The sequence below is a fragment of the Capsicum annuum genome, chromosome 2 (genome assembly GCF_002878395.1).
Source record: "Capsicum annuum cultivar UCD-10X-F1 chromosome 2, UCD10Xv1.1, whole genome shotgun sequence".
Taxonomy (NCBI): Eukaryota; Viridiplantae; Streptophyta; class Magnoliopsida; order Solanales; family Solanaceae; genus Capsicum; species Capsicum annuum.
In genome coordinates, this window is record NC_061112.1 from 39,400,574 (window position 1) to 39,410,793 (window position 10,220).

General features: G+C 32.7%; 1 protein-coding gene across 3 annotated transcripts in view; it reads left to right on the top strand.

Annotated features, from left to right (window-relative positions):
- Nucleotides 1–632: 632 nt before the first annotated feature.
- The window catches only part of LOC107858620 (prostamide/prostaglandin F synthase), a 24,215-nt gene continuing 14,627 nt past the window's right edge, over nucleotides 633–10,220 (top strand). The window contains exons 1-7 of one of the 3 annotated variants that reach the window (XM_016703349.2): nucleotides 633–1,286; nucleotides 2,779–2,825; nucleotides 2,916–3,030; nucleotides 3,918–3,962; nucleotides 4,061–4,120; nucleotides 4,227–4,322; nucleotides 4,908–5,275. In XM_016703349.2, the coding sequence (XP_016558835.2) occupies nucleotides 990–1,286; nucleotides 2,779–2,825; nucleotides 2,916–3,030; nucleotides 3,918–3,962; nucleotides 4,061–4,120; nucleotides 4,227–4,322; nucleotides 4,908–5,027 (780 nt within the window). In that variant the 5' untranslated portion in view covers nucleotides 633–989 and the 3' untranslated portion in view covers nucleotides 5,028–5,275. Of the gene's footprint in view, nucleotides 1,287–2,778; nucleotides 2,826–2,915; nucleotides 3,031–3,917; nucleotides 3,963–4,060; nucleotides 4,121–4,226; nucleotides 4,323–4,907; nucleotides 5,276–8,071; nucleotides 8,480–10,220 lie in introns of those variants that run through there. The other 2 variants (XM_016703350.2, XM_047405923.1) reach the window with 2 other exon arrangements.

Consider the following 10,220-nt stretch of genomic DNA (forward strand, 5'->3'; position numbering starts at 1 on the left):
GTAAGTTTTTAAAGACACAATTACAATTTTACTCTTAGTGGTCCCATTTGATTTTGATTACTATTACTTCTTTTTTTATTTGTCTTTTCAATTAAAAGTGATCTCACTTAATTTTAAATATTATTACTCATTTTTTTAAGATGGATAATTTTATAATTTTAACAAAGTCAATACTTATTTCTTAAATATCGTATCTGGTCAAATGGAGACACATAATTTGAGATGGAGGAAGTATAATTTATATACACATAAATATCCATGCATTATTTTGAACTACACAGAGAGAAAGAAGTAAGGAATCCACTTTTCGACTACATATCATGTCAAATTAACTTTACTGTAAATTGGGATGAAGAGTGTACTATTTTTTAAAAATAAATTTACTTCTAAATTTAAGGGTGTTTGATCATGAGAAATTTTTTTCTGAAAATTTATTTCACTTTAATAAAAATTATAGTGTTTGACTGTAAAATTCAAACACAATTTTAAATTATATTTAAAAAAGTAAAATTTTTCACTTTTAACTCTTTCACAAAAAATAAAAAATAACTCCAATATACATTTATAACCAAACACAAGTTCAAACTTCAACTTTAACTCTAACTTCAATTAAAACTCAAAATTTTTGATTTCATCTCAAAACACCTTCTAAAGCTATTAAAAGAAAAGAAAAAGGAAATGGAGAGTGTTTTTTGATTTTTGATCGATATCTAATATCCTTATGAAAGTCCCACTAATTTAAATTTGTGCCATACTTATTCGAAAAAGCCTCCCTACCAAAAAATTTTATCAGCTCAAGGCTACACCACATCTGGTCGTTGATCTAGTACATACATACACGCTAGCTAGAAAACTTGGCCTAGCTAGAAGCTGCCAATTGCAACAGCTGCACTAACCACACAAAAAAATTACAAAAGCATTACTCCTCCTTACCTACATAATTCTTCCAAGAATTTCATTTCACCCCAAAGTGCAAGGGAGGAAAATACATGATGGCTTCTGTGCAGGGTAGCCTAGCACTTGCAAAGTTTCCTTCTTCTTCCTTTCCCTCCACCGCTCCCAAAATCTTCAATTTTCTTCACCCTTTCCCTTCTACAACTCTCACTGCCACTCTATCTCTATTTTCTTCAACACTCACTACACCAAAACGAGTTTCTAGTTTGGTGGCTAAAGCTTCTTCCACCACTGCCTATCCTCAAGACATAGCTGATGTCCTCGCTGATGTTACTATTTTCACTGCCACTGGTCAGCCTGTCAAGTTTCACGACCTTTGGGATCAAAATGAAGTACGTATTGCATCCTCTGTTTCTTAGCCACTCAAATTCCCATTTTGGGGGATTTTACTTTTTTCCAAGAATTTATTTTTAATGTCGAGAAAATATCCTATTTAACCTCTGAACTATACCCAAAACACTAAAACACACCTCAACTTAATGGGTTCTCATTATCTCTGAACTAATAAAAAGTATAATTTTGACATCCTTAATGTCTACATGGTATACATGGCACATTTGTGCGATATTTTAGTGTGTTGTGCCGTGTGTGTCATATATGTGCCACATAGATATTAGGGTGTCAAAATAATACATTTAATTAATTCAAGGGTAATAAATTTTTTTAAGTTAAGGTGTGTCTCAGCCATATTCTTCTTAATGGATAAAGAAGAATTCTTAAAGTGGGTGGTTGGATTGGCTTAATTTTAGATGTTTTTAGTTTTAAGCACTTTTTTTGTTTTTGTTGATTTTGGCAAAATTAAAAAGTGCAGCACTTATTTTTAAATAAAAAAGTGTCAAAATAAGTCAAAATGAAATTACCAACTTATGGCTTCTCATTTATAAGATCCTTGTTAAAAGTCAATCCAAATTTCATATTGCTACATTCCTTAAAAAACCTTTAATTAGACATATATTTCATTAGATTAACTTTATTAATAGTACTTTATAATTCTAAATTTGACTATTATTACTTTGCTTCCTTATTTAGGAGTACTAAGAATAATGGGAAAAAGTAACAAAATTATCTTATTTTGCAAAAATAGACAAGTAAAATGAAGCATCTATTGTTGTATTGAGGTCAAGTAAAATGAAATATAAGTAGTAATAAAAATCTCAATTTGTCTGATGCACTAGTCGTTGAGTTTACAAAGGAAAGGTAATTTTTGAAATTTATGGTCTAAACAAGCATGCATATTTGTGTGGCGGTAAAACATCTTATTAGCTAAAAAGGAAAGTGCATTACATAAACTAAGACAGAAGGTGTACTTAGTTGTGCATCTCGACTTGTGGTCTCTGGAATGTACCAACCAGTGGTGGATGTACATGTCTTACAGGGGTTCATTCGAACCCCCTTTGTCGGAAAATTATACTATTTTTACGTGGTAAAATTTTTTTTTATATATAAATAATAAAGGCTGAACCCCCTTCGACTAGTCCGTACATATACTACTGAACCCCTCACTGAAAATCCTGGATCCGCCCCTGGTACCAACTGTGTTGTAGATTTGGGAAGGTATTGCCAGGTTTATTGAACCAATACAAAAGAAAAGAAGTAACTTACAGCAAATAATTTGCTGGCGCATGTATGGCTTCAATGAAAAAATGGGGCTTTTGCCTATGTTATTCTTTAGTTAACTACTCCATTTAAATATCATTCGTCGCTGAATACTTTTTTTTTAATGAATTTCAAATGGCTGAGCCTTAATGACATTTTTTTCCCATAACATTATTCCATTTTCTATACCTATTTACGATTCTTTTATTGGATCGTATCCTTCACCAGGGAATAGCTGTTGTTGCACTTCTGAGGCATTTTGGCTGTCCTTGCTGGTAAATCATGACCGGCCTTTGCTTTCAAGACTTTTTGTTTTGGTATTTTATCTACAACTTTTATTTTTGATATGCATACCAATTTGTTAGCTGGGAACTTGCTAAAGCACTCAAAGAGACAAAAGAGAGATTTGATTCTGCTGGTGTAAAGCTAATTGCAGTTGGTGTTGGCGCTCCTAACAAAGCTCGTATTCTTGCTGAAAGGGTATCTTCACTTCACCTTCATTGTTACTTTGAATCATTTAGTTCTTTGACATAGTATTTCTAATTGTTTCAATAAGCTTGTTAAGGTCTTGCCCTGCATCTCATAAATTGTGGTTAGTAACATAACACTTTAGACTTCATGTTGTATGATTATGCTTTGTCAAATAACCAATGATGGAAATGGTTGTGAAATTGAGAGGAAAAACAAGAGATAATCATGTTCTATACTCTGTTGATATGTTCACCTTTATAATTGACATCTGGTGTGCAGTGGCGGAACCGGGAATTTGGCGAAGGATGCGCAAATTTTCTTCTCAGTTGTGTTAAGGGTGTGCAAAATTAATGATACACTCATAATAACTATGCTATTTAACCTCTGTAAATGCTGGTGATGTTGGTGATGTAAGGATGCATTTATGTTGAACTCCAGTAATTCAGTGGCTTCCTGGCCCCATCTGATGCATGGAAGATCTAGCCTTATTTATAGGAAATAAGCTGCAGTGCTGATCCATTGAAATAGAAAACTTTGGAATCATAGAACATAATAATAGAGTATTTTCAGTAGCTTTCTTAATTTGGATTTCATAAAGGGTGATACCAACTAATTGGGAGCAAGCTTACTGATTTTGGTACACTTATGTTAGGCTGGTGTTGTAGACATACATTAGTTGGGATTAATTTGTCTTAAGAGACCAACTTGTTGACAATGGAAGGAAACGGGTTCAAATGGGTGGAATAAAAATTGAAGATTCATTGAGGTGAGCCAAAGTTGTTTAGTACTTTGGCGTACTTCTTAGTTTTGAAGTGCGAACTGATCATGTCGTCAACAACTTGATTGTATTTTTAAGGATCCTCAGCTGATTCTTTTTGCTTCATATTTCTGGCCAGTTACCATTTCCATTGGATTGCTTGTACGCTGATCCTGACCGCAGGGTTAGTTCTGTCTATCGATCTCCACAACCTTGCAAATACTTCATTTTCCTTTCGACATTTTTCTCTTTTAAGACGTTGACACTTCCTTTGTACCTCAGGCATACGATGTCCTAGGCCTGTATTATGGTGTTGGGCGCACATTTTTCAACCCAGCAAGTGTAATGATCTCAAGAAGTTTCTCTTCAGAAAAATGATCACTATGCTCCATAAGAATTACTTGATCGTTGCCTAATTTCCGTTTTACTTGACTGTTTGACGTTCTAGGCTACAGTGCTCTCTAGATTCAAAGAACTGTGGGAAGCTACAAGGAACTACACTATTGAAGCCACCCCTGATGACAGAAGTGGTGTGTTGCAGCAGGTTTAAGCTCTTCCTCCTACTGTTGCATTGTTGTTCATGAACTAGGGGTGTCATGTTTAGCCCATGAAAATAACCCATCCAACTCATCCAGATGTGAGTGGGTTAGACTGGACAAATATGAGTTGACGGGTCGTTTGCACATAGCCCAAGTTTGATTATTTAAGATCCTGGAGCAACTTGGACTTCACGTGTCGGCAAAGTTAGCTCACATAAGAGATTGGACAAATTTAGACTTGCATACAAAGCCCAAATTGACCCATAAGTAAGCTTATCAAAAACCTAGAAAATTAAGCGTTTTGAGTTTGATTTGTTTGTTATACCTATGATGAATAAAAGAAAAAAGCTTCATCAGTTTGACTTGGTAATTAAACAAATTATAAAAGAACCAATAAACAGACGAAAAATGGTTTTGAGTTGGACGGCTTGGGGTTATGACCTATTGTTTAATCTAAATTAATCGGCTCATCTTGATCCGTGAAACTATTGAGCAGGTTGTGATCCAACCCGTGTATTGCTTTGACCCAAAATGTAGTCCAATCTGCCCTTAGTGTGAGATAGTAATTTTCCTTTGTATGCTGGTATCAGGGAGGAATGTTTCTCTTTAAAGGGAAGCAGTTGTTGTACGCATGGAAGGATGAAGGGACTGGTGACCATGCTCCCATGGAAGATATCTTTGATATTTGCTGCAAAGTTCCTGTTGCATAAATGCCTTAAATGTGTTTTTCATCTATATTCCAATTTCCTTGAGAGGTAGGTGCATATATTGGTTTAGTTTTCTTATTGTATATTGGTGTATGTAAATCTGGAAGTCAAACTGAATGTTGTATAGTGCATAACCGTTAGTATATGAGGGAGGAGAATGAGAGGTAAATATAGTCCATAGCTAAAAAATGTATGCAACTATATTACGAATCTAGTACTGAAAAATCACAAAAGGTCATGTTTTTGTAAAATTTGAATCATCGTAGTTTATTTCATTCAGGTATTTCATGGGAAAACTAAACTTGTAATGTCGATTCTAATTGTACATGATAGAAGGATTATTTAGAAGTTAAACTTATTAAAAAAAACATTTCAGTGGAGTATGTGTATACCTTATTCGGTTGAGCTTTGAAAATCTATTAATTTTAAAAAGTACTTCTGTAAGAAATTTTTCTCGAAAAAGTAATTTTGATGAGGAATGTTTGGAGTAAATTTCATCCATAGTGATTTACTTGTGGTTATTATGCAAAAGTAATTTTTCTTTTATTTATTATACAAAAGTTATTTACTTTGCTCCGGTCATCACAAGTCACTATGATCGGATTTTATAATAATCTCATCATAAAAATAATGTGACAACCTTAATTAGTTCTTAATTTTAATTTAAGAATATAATATACTATCCATATCTTGACATTTTTTAGTAGCCGTTTGATTAAGAGTATTTTTTTCACTTTTTTTTTGAAAAATTATTTTATTTAGTGAAAAAAGTGAAAACAATAGTGTTTAGCCATGAAAATTCCATTGGAATTGTATTTAAAAAAGTGAAAATAAGGAAAATTTGTTTTCACTATTTTCACTCCTCTCACAAAATTTCTAAAACAATTTTAATTTATATTCATGGCCAAACACAACTTCAATTTCAACTCCAAAAAATTATATTTTCATGGCCAAATGGGGGTTATATGTGTTCGATCTAATTTTTCTTATGAATTATATTACACGAGAATACTATTTTCTTAATAGATTAGACTGTCTAATAAAGACTATTTTCATAAACAAATTTTGGTTGATATTTTTATGAAACATTTCATAATATTGCATTTATCTGTCAAAAAGATGCATTGAAAAAGAGTAATAAACAAGATAAATTATTCAAAACACAGAAAATAGAAAAACGTGTATAATTGAAACACCCTAGGTTTGGGACCTTTAAAAATTTTTTGGATTTCGGATCTCTGGAAAGGATACGACTAGGGGGGACGACTTGTACACTGGGATATAAGTGACATGGGTCTGTCGTATATTGACCAGTGTTGATTGGTGGGTTGAATTTGGTTTCTGGAATGGATACGACTTGGTGGTACGAGTCGTATCGGTGGATACGAGTTGTTTGGCTACTTTACTTAATCTTAGACTTGGTAGCTAACTTGGATTTGGGTACAAGTCACTCACCTTGAGCCGTAAACTAGGGTACGAGTCTTACAATGGACTTATATGGTGGACAGTGTTCAAACCTCTTGTGAATCTATTCTGCCAGGGTACGGGTTGAAGGTACAAATCGTATGCTTTGGGTACAATTTGGTTTGGGTAAGTCGTACCTTGGATAGTGTTGGTCCAAGGGGAGGCCTTGGGTACGAGTGGTTGGTACCACTCGTACAGGTGGGTACGGTTCATATGGGTCAATCGTATCCTAGGACGAAAATTTTATGCAGTTTAAGTTAGGGAAATCTGGACATTTCCTTAACCTAATAAGGTCCCACGATTTTTAACTCACTTGAAAGGTTATTTGTCCTATTATTCTATTATTTAACACTTAGAAAACACTCTCTAATCCTCTCTAAGGATTTTGGGCAAAAGAAGCTAGGATTTTATCTTAAGGATTAATTTGGGGCTTATGTTGGTGATTTCTCTCCATCATTTACTCAATTTAAGGCATGTATTCTTTCCCTTATTGTTAGTTCCAACAAAAGGCATATTTTGTAAAAAAAAAAATTCATGACATAATTGTTATATAGTTTTGGGTTTTCAAATATATTTTGGAGGTTTTGATTATAATGGCTTGGTTATGATTTTTTCATATTTTAATTATGTATTTACATGTTTTAAAGGTGGTTTGGATACTTTGTTGCATAGAAATGGTTAATTGGTATTTGATTTTATTTTTGAAAATACTATACCCCTAATATGTTTGATAAAATATCTATGAAAATGCTTTTAATATATTGTTGAACTTTTAATGAAATTATTGTATGGTGTGATTTGGTAATGGAACCCTAAATAGTATAAATAGTTTGAAATGGTATGATGGTCATGGTTATGATTAATTGAACTCCTTGTGGGGTACAATGGAATCCCCCAAGTAAACATGTTAAAACTTGTGAGGTACATGAGACTCCCCCAAGCAAACATAATAATGGAGCACTTATGGAGTACATGAGACTCCCCTAAGTTAACTTGGTGAATGGATACACGGGAATTCCTTCACCTTTGAACGTCAATACTTGCAAGTTATAGTCGATATGACGATACCACTATTAGTAGCCTTGGTTAATAATAAATGGGATAATGGATTGGTTGGTTGGAAATGATTTTAATTGGACACTAATAGCGGGGTGTGCTAGCTAACCGTGAAGATGGAAGCTCAATAAACGAACACTAGAAACTCATGTTTGCCGACATGAGGGGCAGGGCATGGTGACCCTTTTATGATACTATGAGGTACACAAGAATCCTCTAAGTACATTGTACATATATATCATGGAGGGTAAGGGTACTTAGGAATCCCTTACTCTTATATTATCTCCTGTTCGTGCGGCTATATGCATCGGGGTCCGTTCAGGGAGTTACACTGGACCCATTTAGTCCGTCGGTGGTTTAAGACAATTAAGCTACACATACCCAGGTTAATGATTTTAAATACATGCTAAACCCGATTTTCTTTCTCGGCATGATTATATATATATATGTATAGTTTGTATGCATATGGTTGGTTTACTTGATTTACTAGTTGTTATTATTTTATCCTTATATTCAATTTATGCCAGCGTTCACCCTTTAATCCGTCTTCGAGCGAATGTATCCCCACGCTATGCAGGAATCGATCGTTCTACTCCTTCTGCATAGTGATCGAATTTCAGGATCGACTTTTGGATTGAATGGTGAGCTTCCATCTTTTCAGAAGGCTCCATTTCATAGATGTTATTTCATACTTTGGTCTATTTATTGATATTGATTTTAGCTATGATTGGGGCATGTACCAATCGGATATTAGTTATCTTTCGATTAGAGGCTTTTGTGGAACTACTATGGGTTGGCATGGGCGGGATTGGTATTGGTGTCAGCCTTAGTATTGACATTAGTTTGGGGCTGCACTGTTGGACGAAATTTCTCACTGTTTCATCCTTTTATGTTATGTTGTGGAACTCGATTTGGTTATTGTTTTGGTTTTGATTTACGGTTTGGTTATGGTTATAGATTGATTTGGGACGGCTGGACTCATTTGGATTGGTCACGGTTATTGACCAATCCTAGAATCTTGGATCATGTAATGACGCTATCTTGTTATATGCTCGGAATTCATCTGACTCAGGATATACGTTGTACGATTGGGTTGGATATTGGGGGTGGTCTCCGATCCTGGTTGGACTTGGGATGCCCATTACAATAAGGCTCCAATGGGTCGTGTCAATAATATTATTTTCTAAAGATTATTTTAATTGTTTGAAGATAAATCAACATGTTAAAGATAGTTTTAAAATAAAATCTTTTTAATTTTGTCATTGAATAAGTATTTTCAAAATTCGTACAAATAATGTTATTGATTGTTGTGTCAATAAAAGTCATAAAATGTAATTAATTTAATAGATAAATTTAATTTTTATATTTGAATTAAATGATATATAATTTATTAGAAACTAAATATTATAATGAAAACTTCTAATAAAATTTACCGATTAGTCAAACAATTAAAAACACAAAGTTAAACTCAATAAATAGAGTAGTTTATCATATTATTATGATATACCAAATGCAAAGGTACAAGTGGCAAAAAAAGAAATGTATGAAAAAAAATAATTTTCTCAACTACATGTCACAATTTTAGAGAGAGAAAAATAATTTTATCAATTACATGTCACAATTTTAGATGAGAAAAGTAATTTATCAATCACATGTCACAATTTTAGAGGATTTAAAAAAAATAATTATCATGATCTTATTGACTACATGTCATGTCATGATTTTAGAGGAGAAAAATAATTTAACAACACGTGTCTCAATTTTAGAGGATTTTAAGAAAATTAAAACTATCATAGTATCATTGTGAAGACTATCAAATTTTGATATCCTCCGTTATATATAAGTATATATATAATTTTAGTTTCATAAAAATATCAATCAATTTTTTTTTTAATGAAAATAGCACTAGATAGCCTAATCTATTAAGAATTTGATATTCTTCCATTATATAAATCATAAGAAAAATTGAGGTAGACACATAAAAAAGGGGGTCAAGATATGGGTACTATATTATATTTTCTTAAATTAAAATTAAGAACTAATTAAAATTATCATATTATTTTTTGGTGGGATTATTGAAATTCGTCCATAGTGATTTTTCTGATGACCAGAGTAAAGCAAAATAATTTTTGTGTGATGAATTAAAGAAAAGTAACTTTTATATAATAGACACAAACTAAGTGATGAATTTACTCGGAATGATTGCATATTTGACTATGTCCACAGTCAGCAGTTTAAATCATTGTTATCCAATATCCATCAAATATTTTTAGGATAATAATCCAAAAAATATCTATACTTTATCTAAATTTGCAGTTGCGCATACTGAACTTTGCGGGTATCCTATGACCTCCCTTGAACTATTTAAAACTGAAATTATAACACTCCTAAAAAGCCACAGCCACATTTATGTTGAGTGGTGAAACACACGCGTTTTGATACGTGCAAAATTTATTTAATTTTTTTATTCATTTTCTTTCAGAATTTACTCCATTCTTTTATCCTTCTTTTTTTTTCCCTTTTCTCTTCATCTTATTTTCTTCAATCTCAAACCCTTATTCCCCTTTTTCTTCATCTTCTTTTCTTCAATCTCAAAAGTCAAAATGAAAATATCAATTAAATTTTCTTTCCTTTCTCTTTCTTTCATTTTCTTCAATTTCAGAAATCAAAATGTGA